This window comes from Mesoplodon mirus, assembly GCF_964341445.2.
Source record: "Mesoplodon mirus genome assembly, chromosome: 5".
NCBI lineage: Eukaryota > Metazoa > Chordata > Mammalia > Artiodactyla > Ziphiidae > Mesoplodon > Mesoplodon mirus.
In genome coordinates this window covers 33,113,906-33,134,008 of record NC_138980.1, presented here as the reverse complement: position 1 = coordinate 33,134,008, position 20,103 = coordinate 33,113,906, and the positions used below count along the sequence as shown (strand labels likewise).

The following is a 20,103-nucleotide window of genomic DNA, read 5'->3' as shown; positions in this document are numbered from 1 at the left end:
AGCCTCGTGTCAGCTTAGAATAAATAATCCACCGTGTGTGGCTTTAAACCAAAACAGAATTTCTGTGACCACGTCAAGGACCGGGCCTTCACACAACTCTCTCCAAAGGTTGGGGGGGGGGCCCTGAGCCTGGGACCCTCAGGCATCGGGGGACCCATCTGTGCTTCGGGCTTCCAGACAAAGGACTGGTTTCCATGGGCGCTGGGCCGCGACCCCACGGCCCAGGCCCAGGCCGTGCACACAATGACCCTGGCCGGGCCGGGCGGGTGCAGCAGCCCGGTGGGATCGTCACAGCTATCTGGGCAGTTGGCTGTGCGGTGACAAGGCCGGGCGGGGAAATCCACATGGGGGCAGTGCAGAAAGAGGCTGGAAAGACTGCCGGTCCGTCTCCTCTCCTGCACGAGTCCCAGCAGAGGCTAGAGCGTGGGAAAGCAGCGGGTCTCGGGTCCTGCCTCTTACAAACATGGGTTTGCCTCAAAAACACATAACAGAGGCACAGCAAACTCAGGAGCCGTCATAAGAGGAGCCACACACAGGAGGGAAACAAACGGAAAAATACACTGATGTTACGGGAGCCGTACGTTCATATCAGTCTTTAAAGCTCCTGTTTAATGTTGGGTACAGTGCTTTTCAACATAAAACACAAACGTGCACCTTCTGTGAACCTACACGGTACAGTCACAGGTAATGATGTAAAGTTAAAAAAAAAGAAAAAAAAAAAAAAAGCCTCTGTCCTTTCAAACCCTTTCAGGAGCTGTACCTTCCACAAGAACCAGGAAAACAGAGGCGGCAGCCGTCAGGGAGGCCAACGGCCCGCCTGTGCTCCAGAGCGCAGGGCCTTGCCTCCACCAGCCTCAGCTTCGCTGGCTCCTCTCTTCCAGGAGCTGCGTATCAAATATTTCTTTTTCCCTGCAAAACCAAAAAGAGATCACTTTGTTTTAGTCAGTAATTGTGTTTTAATAAACATAAACCCTCTCCCAAGGCAAGAGAAATCAAAGAAAAATAAACAGATGGGATCCTAACCAAACTTATAAGCTCTTGCACAGCAAAGGAAACCATCAACCTATGGACTGGGAGCAAATATTTACAAATGATGTGACTGAAGAGGGCTTGATTTCCAGAATATACAAACAGCTCATACAACTCAGTAACAAAAAAAAAAAAACCCAATCGAAAAACGGGAAGAAGACCTAAATCCAAATTTCTCCAAAGACATACAGATGGCCAACAGGCACATGAAAAGATACTCAACATCACTAATTATTAGAGAAATGAAAACCAAAAGTACAATGAGGTATCACCTCACACTGGTCGGAATGGCCATCGTTATGAAGTCTACAAGTAACAGGGGATTTCCCTGGTAGCGCAGTGGTTAAGATTCCGTGCTCCCGGGCTTCCCTGGTGGCGCAGTGGTTGAGAGTCCGCCTGCCGATGCAGGGGACACAGGTTTGTGCCCTGGTCTGGGAGGATCCCACATGCCGCGGGGCGGCTGGGCCCGTGAGCCATGGCCGCTGAGCCTGCGCGTCCGGAGCCTGTGCTCCGCAACGCAATGAGAGAGGCCACAACAGTGAGAGGCCCGCGTACCGCAAAAAAAAAAAAAAAAAAAAAAAAAAAAGATTCCGTACTCCCAATGCAGGGGGTATCACCTGATCCCTGGTCAGGGAACTAGATCCCACATGCATGCCACAACTAAGACCCGGTACAACCAAATAAATAAATACTAAAAAAAAAAAAAAAAAAAAAAAAAAAAGTCTACAAATAACAAATGGTGGAGAGGATGTGGAGAAGAGGGAACCCTCCACCCTCCTCCTACACTGTTGGTGGGAATGTTAAGTTGGTGCAGCCAGTATGGAAAACAGTACAGAGATGCCTTAAAAAAGTAAGAACAGAATTACCATATGATCCAGCAATCCCACTCCTGGCATATACCCAGACAAAACTCTAATTCGAAAAGACAGGGACTTCCCTGGCGGTCCAGTGGTTAGGACTTCACCTTCCAATGCAGGGGTGTGGGTTCCATCCCTGGACAGGGAGCTAAGATCGCACATGCATCATGGCCAAAAAACCAAAACACAAAACAGAAGCAATATTGTAATAAATTTAACGAAGACTTTAAAAATGGTCCACATCAAGGGGCCTCCCTGGTGGCGCAGTGGTTGAGAGTCCGCCTGCCGATGCAGGGGATACGGGTTCGTGCCCCGGTCTGGGAGGATCCCATATGCCGCGGAGCGGCTGGGCCCGTGAGCCATGGCCGCTGGGCCTGCGCATCCGGAGCCTGTGCTCCGCGACGGGAGAGGCCACAACAGTGAGAGGCCCGCATACCGCAAAAAGAAAAAAAAAAAAATAATAAATAAATAAATAAATAAAAATGGTCCACATCAAAAAAATCTTAAAAAAAAAAAAAATCTTAAAAAAAAGAACAGATACATGCACCCCAACGTGCACTGCAGCACTCTTCACAACAGCCAAGACATGGAAACAACCTAAATGTCCATCGATGAATAGATTACGAAGATGTGATACACATATACAATAGAATATTACTTAGCCATAAAAAAGAACGAAATAATGCCATTTGCATCAACACAGATGGACCTAGAGATTATCATACTAACTGAATTATTTGTAGTTTTTTTTGGCCATGCCACACGGCTTGCGGGATCTTAGTTCCCCAACCAGGGATGGAACCTGGCTGCTGCAGTGAAAGCACCAACTCCTAACCACTGGATCGCCAGGGAAGTCCCCATACTAAGTGAAGTAAATCAGGCAGAAAAAGACAAATACCATACGATGTCACTTATATGTGGAATCTAAAATAAGACACAAATGAACTTATTTACAAAACAGACACAGACTCACAAACATAAACAAACTTATGGTTGCCAAAGGGGAAGGGTGGGAAGGGATAAAGTGGGAGTTTGAGATTAACAGATGCACACTGGTATATATAAAATAGATGAACATCAAGGCTTTACTATATAAGCACAGGGAGCTATACTCCGTATCTTGTAACAAACTGTAGTGAAAAAAAATCTAAAAAAAAGAACACAGACACACACACACATGTATACGTATAACTGAGTCGCTTTGCTGTACACCTGAAAGTAACATAATATTGTAAATCAATTATACTTCAATTAAAAACAAACAAACAATAAAAACCATAAACAGAGAAGTGAGTGTTTCATGGGGACCAAGTTTCAGTTTGGGAAGACGAGAAAGTTCTGGAGATGATGGTGGGGACGGTTGCCCGACAGTGTGAATGTGCTTAATGCCACTGAGCTGTGCACTTAAAAGGATTAAGATGTTGAATTTTACGTTATGGGTATTTCACCACAATGAAGAAAAATAAACTACAAAGAAAAAATGATGAAATAGCAAATTGTCCTTTAAAATGGCTATCTGTTAACAAAAAATCACATGATCAGTTAGTTGACTGGCTGCCCCTCTCAGGATCAACAAGGAATATGATCCTGAGGGGGACGACCCAAAGGTAAATGGAACACAGCAGCCTAAGAACCCCACGAGGAGACCCAAATCCTGTCGTGGTGCCGAGGCTCGATGGTTTGTGCACAAGAACCTAAACGCAACTGTGGTGTGAAAAGAAGCAGGAGGTGGACACACCGGGACAGACCCACTGCCCAACTGACACCGGCCCAAGGGACCCCTGGCTGCCCAGGTTCGGCGCTCAGACCGCGTCCCTGAGGCGGTAGGCGCGGCTGGGGCACAGCCCACGGCCCTCCACCGGCATCCGGGGTGCCTGCAGCCAGCTGAGGCTGCGGGCAACGCAGGACGCCCTCCGACCGGCAGCCCGAGCAGGAGGGTGGTGCCAGCTGGAGATGGGCCGCTCAGACCTCACTCTCCCAGGAGCACCGTCTCTCTACCGGGTGTGCAGGGCAGCCGCTGAGTCTGGGGACAGTCTGTACCACGAGACCCTAGTTGAGTCTTCAGCCTGTCACCGCCACGCGGCCCTGCCTGCTCCCAGCAAGGCCTGGCAGCCTGCCCAGAGACGGGATTAGAGGCTCCAGACCGCCAGTCCAGGGCGCTAACCACACCAACGTGAGAGGAACATCTTGATCACCGCATTCTTCTCGCCAGCCAGGGACGTCTGGGCAGCGGCTGCTGCTTAATCTCACTGTTTCCTCAAATAGCCGTGGCATTGAGGCAATGGGGGAGAACGTTGGGGAGGCAAACATCAGCCCCACGAAGGACGTAGGGCGCGGCGGGCCCAGCTCTGCCCGCTCGGACCAGGGCCCCTCAGCCCAGCCACCGCAGCCGCCGGTGCGTGGAGACGAAGCCCTTCAGGACGCAGCGTGGCCTACCTACCGGTAGCTGAGTGAAGGTCCTCGTATGTACTTCTCCTCAGCTGTCTTGTAGTCCACAGCGTCCACCGCGGAAATCGCGCAGATTATGGCCTGCAAGAGGGCAGCACACGTCAGGCTCGGGCCAGGCCCGGTGGCTCGCACCGAGCTCGGAGGAGGCCGCATGGGCGGGCGGTCCAGCCATGCCCTGGCCGCCAGGGCCCTCCCAGCTCAACACTCGTGCAGTCTGCAAAATCTCTGCTCCTGATGTTTCCAAATTAAATCTACAACATTCTCTTTTGGATGAGATGAGAGTTCATGTCACTAAAAGCAGAGAAAGGCAGAACCTGGGGACTTCCCTAGCGGTCCAGTGGTTAGGACTCCATGCTTTCACTGCCAGGCCTGGGTTCAATTCCTGGTTGGGGAACTAATAAGATCCCACAAGCCGTGTGGTGTGGCCATAAAAAAAGAAAAAAAAAAAAAGGAAAAAAACAAGAAAACACAAAGCAGTAATCTGAATATACAATAGATGCCTGATATCAAAAGATCACTGTTACTTTTTTGGAGTGAAATCATAGTATCGTAGCTATTTATTTTTGAAGAGTTCTTCTGGTTCAGAGCAGGGTCTCTCTCCCCTCGGCACGGCTGACACAGGGGCCGTCCTGGACTGTAAGGTGTGGAGCAGCATCCTGGTCCCCACCCACAGGATGGCAGGAGCCCCCCACTCGTGACGACCACAGACAACCCCAGATGTCCCCCAGTGTCCCCAGGGGGCAGGATCACCCTTTTTAGAGACACACCATGAAAGTAAGCACGAATAAAGAACAATCCAGAAGGAGGGACTGGAGGCGCAAGTGGAGCAAGGCCACACCATTCCAGCGGGTGACGGACACGTGAGGGTTCACGGCGCTACTTAATTTTAACACATCTGAAACTTCCACAACGATAAAGCTCAACACTTTAGAGCCTGGTGACATTTTCCCACACATTCCATTCATGGCCAGCAGCGTCCTCCCTGAATTGAAGAATGGCCGAGGGGCCGTGCACCAGCTCCTCGACCACCCGTGCCTCAGCTGAAGCGCATTCGCAAAGCTGAAGCTCCCCTTCCCCTGGGCCAGGGACCACCCGAGGGGCCCAGGCCACAGCGGCTCGGGGAGACGGCTCAGGCGGCACCGCCCCGGGAAGGCTTCTGGAGAATGACGCCCAGGCCCCGGCACCCGGGGGTACTGCAGGGCCCGCCGGCGCTCACCTCAGGCAGAAGCACGTCCAGAACGAAACGGATGCCGTCCGCGTGCCCGCGTGCCAGCAGCCTGCTGCCCGCCTCCTGGTACACCCCCTGCAGGTATTTCACCACCAGGTCCAGCTGCTCCTCGTCCTCCAGGTACGTCTCCACGCAGGTCATGTACTGACCCGAGCTCAGGAACGTCTTCAGCCACCTGGACGGCTTCCTGTTCTTCAGGATGGCCCGCAGGTGGCTCTCGGTGCCCCGGGCCTTCACGATGTACTCCACCAGCTTCTGGTTGGCTCGGTCCCGGGCGGCCCGCGAGCGGTCAGGGAGGACCTTCCTGCAGGCCGGCCTCCTGCCCCGTGGGCTCCCTGCCGAGGCCTCCTGGGGGCCCACCCCGCTCAGCGGGGGGAACCTGGTCCCCTGGACGTCCCGCTGGATGGACTTGCGGACGGGGGAGCCTGCGGAGGAAACGCACTCCCGTGACTGGGCGCCCTCGGCTGCGCTGGGACGGTCCCTAAGGGCTCTCCCTCCAATAGGACCCCCGCCCCTCGCCCCAGCTCTGCCCTCCACCCTGCTTCAGCGGCGCCCTGCAAACGCCAGCGACAGGAGGGCAGGGAAAGGGCCACGCAGATGCCCCGTCCCCAGGCGGGTGACCTGGGCGCTGGCGGCAGGTGTGGGTGTGCCGCCGCCCTCCCGGCCCCACAGCAGAGGGAAGCAAGGGGACCCCGTGGACCCAGGCATGGCTGGACCATAGGCCTCAGGCTTGGGGCGCGCTGCCCGCTGCACACACCCCTCCAGAGCTCAAAGAAGACTGCCACTCCTAACGGGCAAAAGAGCGGGTCCCACCTTAAAGGGGCTGCTGGTGGACTTACTTATATCAGCTGCGTAGTATTCCAGGAAAGAGCCAGCGAAGGAACCACAGCCTGCACAGGGGCGGAAGGGAAGTCAGGTCACACAGGACTGGACTCTGCCGGGTCGTCCAGCCGGTGTGCGCCCTGACCTCAAGCCCGAGGACCGCCCCCACGGCCAGACCTGGGACAGATGGAAACCAGCCCGGATTCAAAGGAAACTGTTCTGTTCAGACCCAGGATGAGCCTCCACCAGGTGCCTGCCCGTCCGCAGGGATGGGGAGAAGCCTGCTTGAGGCCAGGCCAGACAGCTATGGGGACCGGGCCACCCTCCGCCCTCAGGGGCCCTCAGGGGAGGCCCCGCACTGCTGCCCCCCCATCACTTCGTGCAGGGGCACCGGAGCCCCACGTACCAAGCCGGACCCTATAGTCGGTGATGAGGGAGACGCACCAGCCGATGGCCTGGTCGAAATCCTCCTTGGCCTCGTCCTGCAACAAGACCCAGATGGCAGGTCAGCTGGGAGCACCTCCAAGGTCCTGCGTCCTCAGTCCCCTCCTCCAGGAAGGAGCCTGCAGACGCCCCCGCACAGGGCTCCCTGCGAGGCACGTCTGGGGCCGGGGCTGCTCAGAAAACGGTCACCTGTGAGCCGAGCCCTCGGGGCCGAGAGACACACCACAGACGCTGAGAGCAGGAGGGCGAAAACCCACCGCAGGGCAGCTGACGGGCCATCAGATGGACAAGACGTGAGGTTGCAGGGGATGAACCCCGTGGGAGACGCCTCTGGGCCCGTGGCCCTCAACTGTACACGGTCAGTGGGAAGAAGTGCTGCCCGGGGGAGGGACCCCTGGCCTGTGATCCTCACAGCAACCCAAGGCCGTCACCCCCGGTGAGAACCCCTAAGCTGGGATGACCAGTGAGACCAGTCTGAGACCCACATGCGTGTGATGGGAGAGGCGGGCAGCTCCAGAGGAGGAGGGCACTTGGGCCGCGGCCAGGCTCGCTGACCAGCCTGGGACAGCAGTGTGGTGCCGGCACATGCCCGAGCTCCCATGGCCCGTCGCCAGGGGACGTGCCCAGGCATCCGGGTCTCGTGAGACGTACATGCCATCTTCTGGAACCCAGGCGTCCTTGCGATAAAACCCGTCCCTCAGGTATTTGAGGCACACGAATCTCAAACTCGATTCCCCCCTCCCCTCTGCCCCCCGTCCTCCGGTCCCAAGAGCCCAAGGTTGGGTCCAGCGTGGGTGCCGACCTTCCAAGCAGCGCCTGCACTCGAGGCCCGTGGCCTGCTGCCCTCAGAGAACAGCTGGTCGGCAGGAGACACCCTGACAGCCCCACCGCATCCCACTCACCCGGGGAACCAGCTCAGATGCTGCTTCCCACGCGGGAAGGCGTCACCCCACGCAGAGCCCAGAGCCCGCTGACCGAGGGCCAAGCAGACACCCGCGTCGGAGCAGGGCTCATGGGCCCCACTGCCCGACCCAGTCGCAGTCTGTTTTTGCAAGTTGGGACAATGAAGTGGTGGGTGTTTCAGAGTTAACAGACAGCACCCTGTGTGGACCAGCTCCTGGGGACTCATGGGCTGGGCCGGTCACAGGGCCACGGCAATGGTGCTCCCTGACGTATGTGGTGCTCAAGCTCACGGCTTCGGGGTCTATGGTGCCCTTCCCGGGGGCGGCTGAGACGCAGCTGCAAGGTGTAGGCCTTGGCCCTGGGCTCTCCCACCTTCCCTCTGCATAGGGCACCCTGTCCTCCACGCCAAACCTGCTCAGTGGGGAACGGTCAGCAGCCACCCCAGGGGCAGTGACCCCCAGAGGAGCAGCCAGGGCCAGGCATCACTCCCACAACTACCGCTATCTGAAGGGCCTTGTGGTGGAGGACACCGTTACCAGCTGCCAAGCCAGCCCTTCCAAGCAGCGCAAACAACCATCCACGTACCAGAAGCGCCTGCTTTTCTTTACAATCAAAGTGCTTCAATCGCCGGAGAGACACCGCGATGCTGGAAGCAGAGAGAGCAGAGGTTCACGGGAACCAGCTCCATTTCACAACCTGAAAGCGCCCTTCCTCTGGGAAAGCGGGGGGCCTCTGCCAGCGCAGGCTCGTGGGTGGAGGGAGCCCCTCAGAGCCGGGCCCAGGTGTGCCCACACTTCCAGGCCGGCTCCGGGCAGACTCTGCTTCTGCCCACAGTCGAGGACTAGGGGGGTGACTGGGCAGGGGGCTGCTCACGGCCCCTGCAGGGAGCCAACTTTGCTGCCGTTTGTGGGAAATGGGGGCCCAAGGAGTGTCCGGCGGGGCTGACTCTGGAAGCCGACAAGCAGTCTGGAAAACCTGACCATGTGGCCGCGTCCCTGAACACAGCCTTTACAGGGACCCTCATCCGGGGCTCTGGACCCCACCCCGCCCCCTTCACCAGCCTCCACCCAGAAGCACTCGGCAGGAGCAGAGAACAGTGGGTTTACCCTCTCCCTTTGGGGTTCATGTTTCCTTCAATGAAAAGCACACTCGCTTTCTTATCTCTTCGCCTGACGCTTTTCACCTGTTGGCAGATCCAAGAAAACCAGGTGTCAAGGACCCAGAAGGTCATGGGTTTTCAACACTTTCCTGATGTCACCTCATCAAGCATGTGACAAGGAACGCAGCCGGCTTGGACTGAGAGCCGACACCAGGAAACACTCAGAAAGCGCCGCATGGCCCTCAGCGCTGTTCCGACCGAGCAGAGCCAGGGCTCTACAAGAGGAATCATGGCCGCTGCCTTCAGCACTTCCGCCCAGCTCAGGGCGCGATCCTCCTCATTCTGGGGGACGGGCAAAGCGAGCTCAGGGAGGCCCGGCCAGACGCAGCAGAGGTCAGGCGGGAGGTGGCAGGCCGTGGACCCCAGAGGGGCCCCTCTTGGCGTCACCAGCGCCATGGGTGAGGCTGGAGCCCGCACACCACGGGTATCTGCGCCGCTGGCACCCATGAAACCAGCAGGGCCCCCGGGAACTGGGGAAAGCGGAGAGGCGGGGAGAAGGCTGCCAACCGCAGGGGGGCACGGGCACCTCGGGAAGCGAGGGTCCTCGATAATCAGCCCCAAACCCTGCCACGGAGCTGCACGGCAACCCCGGTTCAAGTGCATGTCTGCGCTCTATCTACAGACGCCGCAAAGATTTCATTCTGTCCTTCCCGGGATGGTCAGTCACGTGCCAGGAGGCCATGCTGACCTGGATGAGCTCAGACGCATCGCGACAACAAAAGCCGCTCCACTGTGGCAGCTATCTTTTGGGTTTACACGCCACTACCTCTTCCTAAAAGTTAAAGGACTACAGCTAGAACCATCAGAACACTGTCCCTGCCGGAAGACAAAGGGGAGGAAATTAAGGTGGAAATGGCAGGAGCGAGGGCAACTGGGTGGTGCCCCTGCCTCAAAAATTCTCCAACTGACCGTGGGCACCGTCCAAGCAGGCGGAGGAGGCACAGCCAGGACGTCAGCCACACTTAAGGGCGTCCACTGCACTGGGGGTGCAGCCAGGACCTCAAACACCTGCTGTGCAATAGATGCCCACCCTAATCTGCCCGCTAAAAAGCTGAAATGTAGAATATTGAAAATGAGCAAACCATGGGCATTTTTTGGAGGCGGGCTTTCTAAGCCTGCTTGATAAAAACCTGACCTATAAGCCTCACGATCCTTTGTGCCAGAAGGCTGAGACCCCCTTTCCTTAGGTAAACGCGTCCACGTCGATGCTCACGGACCCAGCGTTTCCCCAGTAACAACAGAACAGTGAACCACCTGCCCGGGTCCCGGCGTCAAGAATGGAGGACGCTGGACCTCAGGCTCCGGGGACCAACTGAGCAAGCAGGGGGCAGAGAAGGATTCTTACCACTGCGGGCCAGAAGGGGTATTTTTGGTATTTAAGCCAGACTAGCATTCCTACTTCAAACGAACGTGGTTCTAGAATTGAAAGAAAGAAAGGAAAACAAAAAGAGACAAGTTAGATCCATATCAGGCACCAAAAGCAACTGCTGGAGAAAACGCAACCACGGAGACATTGTGATGTAGTTCCCCTAACAGACCCGAGAGTCTGAGGGGCAGGTTTGTAACTCCTGCCCCTGGAACCCAAATGCCGACCACAAGCGCAGCCAGGGTGACAGCTGGTTCCTAGCAGTGACCGTGTGCCGGGCTCGTGGGGACGGGGTGGGCAGGTTACTCCAGAATAGAGCACTTTTTAAAGAGCGTGGCACATAAACAGAAAGGAGACCACAGCACACAGTGAAAACCCCATACAGGGACTGAATTTCTGAGAAGCTCATCTGTCTGGGAAACTGGGGGCTTTAAAGGGTTAAAAAAAAAAGAGAACTATTCAAACAATCGTAAGATAACTACAAGTAACTTCTCAACAAAATTTAACTGCATCCTCAACCAAAAACGTTCCAGAATGTGTAAATAACTCAAATATTCAAAAACCAGCCATGCTGCGGTGTCTGACAGGAGGAAGGGCTGTGAGAGAAAGGGGACCTGGGGGACAGGGAGCCGCCTGGGGCACACGCGGAGCGCTGGTCACCCGTGAGAGGAGCGTCGTGGCCCCCAGGATGACGGGTCATGGGTGCAGACAGCCAACCCGGGCCGACTGGCCAAAACACCAGCAAACCAAAACCAAATGGAAGACAAAACCGGGAGAAAAGAGCCAACGCCCGGGTTTCTGGGGCTGTAACTGACCCCCATGTGGCGACGGGGACGGAAACGCCCTCTGCAAGAAGGCACAGTGGCCCCCCTGCACCCAGCGAGCCCGCGGGGAGCTGACCCCAGTGACTCCCCAGGAGCCCAGGCACTGCAGGCCAGGCAGAAGCATCCAAACACCCCAGTAACCAGCCACCACCCGGAACAATCGGCAGAGCCCTCGGGAAATGGCCGAGACTCGCGTACACAGAAAGGGCAGAGAGCCTGCTGTGTGGGGACGACAGGGGACGGAGGGGCTCCAGGCCAGCCCCCCGGCCGTGCAGGAGAAGCCCCCAGGCCTCCCGTGCTGCTCATGCTACAGCCTGTGCACGCATAAATGTTTCATAATAAAAAGATCCAAAACCCAAACCAAACCAAAACCACCCCCAGACCACGTTAAGACTAACGGTTAACGGGCGAGTCTAATACTGAAACCGGTCCTCAATTATTTAGTTGAAAGCAAACTAGCTTTCCGTTCCTGGCCGGTTCTGAACTTTGGGCCTGTGTCTGACACCCTTCCGGGGAGGACAGAGGCAGCTGACCTGTGCCCGGGGGGTGGGGGCACTGTGCACACCTGGGGGCGCCGAGTCCCTGCTTCTCGGGATGCCATCCGGGAAGGCTGCGAGGCAGTGCCAGGCCGCACCCAAGCGGTGGCGACAGAGCCCATCTATTCACTCGGCTGCCGTCCTCCGTCACCTCCGAGGGGACAGCGGGGAGGCTGGGCTGTCGTGCCCCAGGGAGCACCCCCTCACATGGCTGTCCTGGACAGTGCACCCCGGACTCCCTCTCTGTAAGCCCTCGGCTCAGGACGAAACCCAGGCAGCGCAGCGAGACCTTCCGCGGACGTTGGGCGCCGCAGGTCTCCACCCAGGAGGGCGCTGCCCACTCACCGTGGTACAGGAGGATTCTCGGGGGCTCCTCATCCTCGTCCTCCTCATCTTCCACCAGGAGAGAGTTCACGGCATCCAACTCCACTGACTCTTCAGAAGGTGGATGGGCTGCCAACAAGGGTAGATCAGACTTTCCCCGTCACAGTCCTGGGGACTCACCCCGGGAACAACGCCTCCTGGTACGTGCGCATCAGCGCAGAGAGCAAAGCTGCCGCAACGCAGACTTCCCCGCAGCCTTGCTCAGGCAGGGCACGTCGGTTAAAGCACATTCAACAGAATAAGAGAGACAGGAGGGCAGGAGAGACCGCGAGCGCAAGCAGGGAAGGTGGAGGAACTGGGCAAGGGGTCCTCACGTGTGGCTTGTCCGTTCACGCAGGCATCCTCAGACACACGGGGAGGGGGCGGCCCTGGGGCCAGGCCCCTTGGGAAACCATCCCTGTGCCTCCGGCGCCGGGGAGAGGGCCCCTTTCAGGGGCCGAAGAAAGGCAGAAACCCAGGAGTGACTGCGGGGCAGGCAGAGTGCAAGGTACCAGCCGTGCAGAAATCAAGATTTCCAAATTAGCATTTCAAAACTAAGTGGGATGCTACAATGTCCAAAAGGAGGGAATCATAGCGCCCGGCTGCAGCCACACAAAAATACATGACACAGGAATCCTTAAAAAGTCAGGAGCCTTTTAAGTGAGTTAATCACTTTTGAGATTCCTGCCAATTTAACGGGAGTGCATCATGGTTTCTGCCATGGGAAGAAGAAAGGAATTAACCCTCAGGGAGCAGATGCAGCATTATCACAGCCACATGCTTCCGCCCCGCGCCCCGCCACTCCCTCCCTCCGCTTCAAAACAAAAATAAAAACACACAAGTATTTGGGAGCAGTTGAGGTAATTATAGCCCAGTGGGAGAGACAGACGGAAAGAACTTCGGACATCTCTGGCTCGGGATCTATCTTGGGAACAATCTCATTCAGGATTTGGTTAAAAATACACGGCGGGGGGGGGCGGGGGGGCGGGGGGGCTTCCCTGGTGGCGCAGTGGTTGAGAGTCCGCCTGCCGATGCAGGGGACGCAGGTTCGTGCCCCGGTCCGGAAGATCCCACACGCCACGGAGCGGCTGGGCTCGTGAGCCATGGCCGCTGAGCTTGCGCGTCCGGAGCCTGCGCTCCGCAACGGGAGAGGCCACAACAGTGAGAGGCCCGTGTACAGCAAAAAAAAAAAAAACAAACACGGGTGCCTGGCTCCAGATGGGCCGCAGGAGAAACAGACGCCGCCCCCTCCCCGGCACACGACTCATCCTCTCCAGGATTTTTACCTCCCTCCAGGAGCCGGGCGTCTCTGGTCTCCTCTTCGGGGCCGAGCTGAGCGGGGCTGCGCAGAACCATGTGGGGCCCCGGCCTCTGGCCGCCATCCGGGCACAGGTGCTGGGCAGTGTGGCCCCGGGCACCGGGGCAGCCCTGAGGACCCTTGGCCCCGCCTCCGGGAGAGGAGCGCAGGGCTGCCGGGCCGGCCCCCGTCTCGCTTTCTTCCTCCCGAGCTCCCTCTGAGGATGGAGGCGCTTCCTGACCCCAGCTGGGCTCCCGTGCCGGGTTCCTCTCCTGTTTACTCGGGGTCATTGTCCAGTTCACCGTCCGGTTTGCCTGGTGTTTTCGGGATCCCCGTCCGTCCTGAGCACCACTGCCGGCCAAGGAGACAGCTGGGGCGCGCAGGCCTCCGCTTCTCCCGAGCCCCTTCTTGTGGTCCACTCTGCACCCAGGGTCCTCCTTGCGAGCAGGCAGGCCGGACAGCCTCTGGGGCGCACGTTCCCTCCTCGTGTGCCCAGGAATGCCCGACACGTCTTCGTGGAGCAAAGGCGAACGGCTGGGGTCGCAAAGCGAGGAGGCTAGTTCCGTGGGCTTTGCTCTCAGAGACCGAGTGGTCCTCTCTTCCCTGGAAGAGCTTTCTTCACGCGGTCGGGTTCTCTCATTCAAAACATCCAGAGCCACGCGGAGCGAGCGCCTGTAGGCCAGCTCCTCCAGGGGCGCGGCAGCAACCTCGTTCTGCAAGGCTGAAGGACAGAAAAGGAACAAAGCCTGGTGATGGGCAGAGAGCCGGCACCGGCACCCGAGCGGCCCTCCACCGGCTGGGGCGTCTCGCTGGGACTGCTGGTCTCGGCACCTGAAGGGAGGCTGACGCCTCTCACCTACATCTTCCCAAAGGAGGGACCCGGACTGACGACAAAACCACAGTTGAGGGCTGCAAGGCTTCCCTTTCCCAAAAGCAAACTGACTGACCCTACCCTGATTGGGTTACAGAGATACATTCCTCTAGGTTACAAAACAATGCCGCCGGCAAAACCTATTCAGATGTTTGTCTGATCCTCTCTCAGCCTCACAGTTTCAAATTCAATCAGGGTCAACAGAAACCCACACCAACTAAATAAAGAACTCTGCAGGCAGTGTACTCTGGGGTGGGGGTGATGAACACACAACTAAGAGGCTCCTCGTGGGCCGGTAGATCGCCCACACTTCTCTGCAAGGGCGTTTCCAAGCCAGCAAGCAGCACCAGGGGCCTGGAAACTTCAGCCTGACCTCCCCACTGCAACAGCTTTCCTCGTTCACTCCGACGCGCAGGCGCTGTGCTCTTTATCTGAACGAGGGGACGGAGGCGACGCCACAGCTCAGCAGGCATAAATTATGCCCCCATCAACACAGTATTTGCCCGTCTACCGGTAAAGGCGCCCACAAGCAAGCGGCCCCCCAACACGGGCTGCACGACCAGTCACGGCATCCGAGAGGTGCTGGTCGCCGCCGCCCGAGGCGGGCATCGTGCTCTGAACGAGAGCGGTTTCCCCAGAGATGCAGGAAAATGGACCCTACGTCACAGTCACCTCTGGAAGATACCCTGGGCAACCTTTACGCAAGACAGAAAGCTCTCTGCACGTGAAGTAAGCACTCCCAGTCTCAGCAGGGAGAACCCTTCCGCGTCTGGGCCTGTGGAAGGGCACGCCTAGGCCGGAGCCCGGTCTGTCTCCCGTGGGGTGTGTGCACCGTGGGCAGAGTTGGGCCGGGCTCAGGCCAAGTCTGTCTGACCTACGACGAGACGCCAAGGAGGCCGGAGTCTGGGCTCCACTTCCAGCCCGCCTCGCGCCGCCCCCTGCCCCGGCAGCCCGCAGACACCGTGGCAGCAAGGCTGGTGCCAGTCACACCCTTTTTTCTCCCCTGGGCTCAGCGATAGAATTTAAATACAAATCCAACTGCTTCTCAGACCTTGGGCGGAGGCCAGACCAGCAACAGAAGCACCTCACTCTTGCTACCCGATAAGCAAAACACATAAAGAGGAAAAGCCTCTCCCCCTTTCTTCAGAGAGGTGCCCCCCTTCTGCATGGCCTGCAGGGCCGCGGATGTGGCCTGTGGACCCTGATGCCACCACTGGCCATCCTGGGAGTCAAGAACAGGACGGGCTCGAGGGGCAAATTCTAGAAAGGGTGAAGAAAGCAGACCCATCTCCTCCAGCTCAGGGAAATCACGTTCCCTTGTGTGAAGGGGAAAACCGTGAACAGGGTCGCTTTGCAGACCTGAGTCTCCATCTTCTCCCAAACTGCCTCTCACTTTATTAAAACCTCAGTTACTCAAAAACATGCTCTTACCTAACGAGGAAGCAATGCCTTCAATGTGAGACTTCTTCAGGATCTGGGCTCCCGTGCTTTTCACCTTAATTCTGCAGGGACAGGAATGGCTGTTATACGCCACCAGCTAGCTATGCCACCAAGACATTTTCAAACATGTTTTGCTTTAGACGACAAAAGAATGAGATTCATTTTCTTCCTTTGCACCCTTCCACTCATACCAAAAGTCACGGCCAACTGGGAATTCATGCACCTGAGGTGAGAGGCAGCAAGGACCCTGGTGAATGTTTTTGTTTTTTCCTTTCTCCTTTTAAGACAGAAAAGGTTGGCTGGATTTAAGAGCAAAAATGAATTCAGGGCTTCCCTGGTGGCGCAGCGGTTGAGAGTCCGCCTGCCGATGCAGGGGACGTGGGTTCGTGCCCCGGTCTGGGAAGATCCCACATGCCGTGGAGCGGCTGGGCTCGTGAGCCATAACTGCTGAGCCTGCGTGTCTGGAGCCTGTGCTCCGCAACGGGAGAGGCCACAACAGTGAGAGGCCCGCGTACCGCAAAAAAAAAAAAAAAAAAAATTCAAATTGTGACTTTTATGCGGCAAATCCCACTTTCAACTGCACAAATATCTCCTTTGTTAGATTTTCAGAGTAGAGGATAATGTCACTGAAAGCTGTTTACAGCCCAGCAGGTGTGTTTTAGTTTAAAAGGATGGGCTTTCCTTTCAAACTCCAGTATTCAATTACCTTCCCAGCCTCGGGGAAAGTGTGAGCTGTGGACTAAGCAGGCTTAGGAGCGGCTCTGAAGAAAGAGGGATGGGGACCGTGGGGAGGTGGGGGCAGGAGCTGACTTGGTTTCATTCTCTATTTAGAATTGGGAATTCTCCCGTCAGACACACACGACCTGGGCATTTTAATCATTCCTGGTCATCTAAGTCGTTCCACCACGGACAATCAAGAACGCAACATAACGTGCTTCCCACACCCAAGCGTTTGCCTTCTGAATGCTAAACGACAGTTTCTGATGAGAGGCACAGGCTCAAACATCAAATATCCCAAAACTCAGGAGGCTGTCACACAAGTTTCTGAAAAAAAGACACACAAATACATCTGTGGGAAGGAAACAGCCCTACGTGAACCCCAACGAGCGTTTACCTCGCGTTTAATTTACATTCGTTCCATTTTTGTACTGATCACGCTGGACTTCAGTACCTCATATACATCTTCAATTTCCAAACTTCCGTGAAATAAAATCACTTGTTTTCCTCTTTGGGTTATTTTGACCCCATTTATAACTACAAAGATAAGAAGCCCTTAAGGGTGCTCTTTGCTTTTTTGGGGAGGGTGGTGGTATCAGAAATCCCATATGGAAAAAAGATAGCATCACAAAAACACAACACTTAACTTTTTGTCTAGGGAAAGTATCTGCACGTTTAGAAAAAATCCCTCTTTTCTCTTATTTTTGGCTGCCTTCTCAGTTCCGGCCAAGACCTACATTAGAGAAAAAAAAGAAGAAAAAAAAAACCTTGTTACTAAGACAAAACAAACAGCTAACACAATGTAAGAAGCCGTGGCGACCCATAAATACAAATGCAGCAGATGACTCTTAAAGGAGCAAAGGACTCCAGAGGCGGGGAAACTGAGGCACAAGGTGTAGCAACAGATCCAGACCAGAACCAGGGTTGTATCTGGCCCCCTTCCCACTATGCTGCCGGGAAGTCTCCCCGAGATACTCCCGTTATTTACTATCAGGGCTCCCGGCCAGCTATTTCCTTGAGTTACAGCCTTACATGCCTTTTTATAGCTGACTCTGTTAAATTTGTTTTTTTTCCCCCCAGTGTGAGGAAAAAAAAAGACACTTCCGGAAGCATAACCTTGTAAGCACTCAACCAAAACCCCATTAGACGGGGAAGGAGGGAGAATCGGTGCCAACGGAGAGGAGCGCCAACTGTTCAGACTCAATTATTTCGCTGAAGCAGCTCCTAGGTATCTCCTGATAAAGATTTTACTTGTCACCCGAAAGTCATTTCTAATTCCTGAAATTACAGAAGAACGGCTGTCACCTTTGCAGGCCATAATCGCTTTTTCCATCTGCAGAGGACATACTTGGCATCCATCATGATTTAGACTCATGTGGTAAGCAGTAATGATTTGGCACAAAGTACTTGAAGGTCTGACGCGATGTGCCCTGCAACAAAATTTGCACGGTGGTTTATAACATCGTTTGCTTCCCATTTCAACGCAGACACAACCCTCAAGGGCAAAGGTTACCGGGGCTGATCCTCAAGGAGATGGTTCAATTCCATCATCCTGCACTGAGTGGGCTCAATGCCAAAAAGAAGTGACTGGCCTCAGTGCCCAGGGAGACGCCTGGATGATTTTCATAAATAAAATACAGCCAAAGTCCCTCCCAAAGGTTCTGTCTAGATTATTTTTAAAAGGCTCCTGAATAAATCAGCCTGCCTCCAACGTCAGCAGGAGAGGCGTTGTAAACAATCAAAGCTTAAAAACAAGCAAAGCTTACAACCCTCCCATGTTTGGGGAGTTAACAGTTGACCACAGCGCAAAAGAATAAAATCAGAGGAAATGACTGCTCTTTGGCTGCCGTGTCCCTGAAAGGACCGGACAGCTGCAGACCGTTGATTACATCAATGGGGAAGGCTGGTCTGGCGGTGACAGTAAAAAAAGGACGTGGGGGGGGGTCGTTTGTGCAAAGAGGGGTTCACCCCGGCAGGAGAGGGTGGGTCCAGTTAGCAGAGGATGGGGGCTTCAGGGAGCAGAGGTGGGGCTTCAGGGAGCAGAGATAGGAGTTCAGGCAGCAAACGAGGGGCTTCAGGGAGCAGAGGTAGGGGTTCGGGGAGCAGAGATGGGGGTTCAGGATGCAGAAGTGGGGTCCAGGCAGAAAAGGGGTTCAGACAGCAAAGGGGTTCAATGAACAGAGACGGGAGCTCCCGCGGCAGGGCGGGTTACCGCCCTGGGGAGCCTCTTTCGGGGTTCGCCCCTCCCCCAGGCCCGGCCCCGCCGCCTCAGCCCCCGCCCGGCCGACCCGAAGGGCGCAGCCCGCCGGGCTCACCCGGCGCCCCGCCTCCCCAGCACGGCGTCTCCGAGCCCGGCGCGGACGGCGAGGTGGCCGCGGCAGTCCAACGGCGGTTGCACCCGCGCCGCCCCAGGCACAGCCTTCCGCGCCCGCGCTCACCGCTTCCGCCGCCGCCGCCGCTGCTCCCACGGGCCGGGGGCGGGGCCAGCCTGACGGCGGTACCAAGCCCCACCCCCGACGCCGACCAATGGGGAGCCCGCGTTCGCACCACGGCCCCGCCCCTTCCGCCGGCTGGGCGCGGAGAGACAGGCGGGCGCGCGCTAGGCTGACTGAAGGGCACGGGCGGGCGTGCGGGCTCGAGGTGGGCGGCGACGGCAGAGACCTCCATCTTCCGGCCCGGGCGCCCGCCGCCTCCTGCCTGCGCCTGTCAGGCCCGCGCGGCCCTCGAGGCCCCTCCCCGCCGAGGCCCTGAGGAAAGCCTCGAGAGCCTTCCAGAACCTTCCATGGCCTGAGGCGCCTGAGGTGAGGCGTCGCGGCGGTTCCGACCCGCGCCCACCAGAGGGGTGGTCGTGCGTTTTGCACATGACCCACTTGTGTGGGCGGTGACCCGGGAAACAGGTACCCCGCCGGCCGCGTCAGTGCGATGGTCGCCGTGGGGTCGGTGTGAAGACATAGTGTGAGGTTCAGGTGTGTGAAGTGGCGACCCCACAGACGGCCGCACACGCGAGTGTGTCCCCTCCGCCCCCGGCTGGACCCAGAGTGTCTGTTGGGTCGAAGGCAGAATTCGGGGTTCGGCGTCTCGTGGCGCCGCGTTCGGGAGCCGGTTCTGCTCGGCCCGCTTCGTTCGGGGAAGTTTTGTATCAAACGCGGCGGGTCGCGAGGGGGCCGTGGACACCGGTGCAGCCCACGCAGGGCCAGGTGGCCACTCACCCCGGTCACGCGGGGGTCGGAGTCCCTGTTCACAAGATCAAGGTGTTGAGTGGGGTCCCTTTGTGGCCTCCTTAGGGCCCCGAATGCATGGAAACACGGGGGGCGTCTCAGTCCACAGGCCATTTGGATGCTCCATTTCCATCGTTTGAGAAAATACAGATTCCGCCCTGGTGCGGGCTGGCTCGCTCGGGGGTGTGTGTGTGTGTGTGTGTGTGTGTGTGTGTGTGTGTAAAGACGTCTTCATCTTTCACGTGGTTCATGGTTCAGTAACAAACATAATACGTATTTTCTGCCATCTTCCAATTAGCAAAGGTGAGAGAAATCCTCAGGCCTGGCCCCAGCGCGGGATGTGAGATGGGCAGCCCTAATTCGAGGCTGCTGAGACGTGTGAATTGGTACCTTTCTGGAAAACGACTTGACGTTATCTGTCAGATGCCTCGAAAACGTTGCAGACCCTCCAACCCTGCAATTTCCACTTCCAGAGATTTATCGTAAAGATATAATCAGATGTGCACAAAGATGGGTGTGCAGTGATGTTTTCTGCAGCGTTACTTATATCGTGGAAAAAATCAGGAGGCCCTGAGATGTCC

At 56.6% G+C, this 20,103-nt stretch overlaps 1 protein-coding gene across 2 annotated transcripts; it reads right to left on the bottom strand.

Annotated features, from left to right (window-relative positions):
* Positions 1-588: 588 nt before the first annotated feature.
* Positions 589-18,761, bottom strand: PWWP3A (PWWP domain containing 3A, DNA repair factor). Of its 2 annotated transcripts, none has more exons than XM_082620538.1 (14): positions 18,743-18,761; positions 17,610-17,734; positions 16,952-17,037; positions 15,579-15,649; positions 13,266-13,997; positions 11,962-12,069; positions 10,236-10,306; positions 8,838-8,914; positions 8,317-8,377; positions 6,791-6,866; positions 6,402-6,452; positions 5,551-5,987; positions 4,327-4,415; positions 589-909 (listed from the first exon to the last, which is right to left on the bottom strand). In XM_082620538.1, the coding sequence occupies exons 2-14, from the start codon at positions 17,664-17,666 to the stop codon at positions 855-857; spliced, it is 1,971 nt and encodes a 656-aa protein (XP_082476664.1). In that variant the 5' UTR covers positions 17,667-17,734; positions 18,743-18,761; the 3' UTR covers positions 589-854. The 2 variants fall into 2 exon arrangements, with proteins under 2 accessions (XP_082476664.1, XP_082476663.1); XM_082620537.1 differs by having other exon boundaries at positions 18,620-18,757.
* Positions 18,762-20,103: the final 1,342 nt, after the last annotated feature.

What these genes read in the sequence shown, in the direction of transcription:
- PWWP3A (XM_082620538.1), bottom strand. Translation starts at nt 17,666, where the DNA reads ATGATGGATGCCAAGTATGTCCTCTGCAGATGGAAAAAGCGATTATGG. An exon ending in ATGAACCCCAAAGGGAGAGG is followed by an intron (nt 8,378 to 8,837) that starts GTAAACCCACTG and finishes CTCTGCTTCCAG; the next exon opens with CATCGCGGTGTCTCTCCGGC. An exon ending in AAGAAAAGCAGGCGCTTCTG is followed by an intron (nt 6,867 to 8,316) that starts GTACGTGGATGG and finishes GTCTTGTTGCAG; the next exon opens with GACGAGGCCAAGGAGGATTT.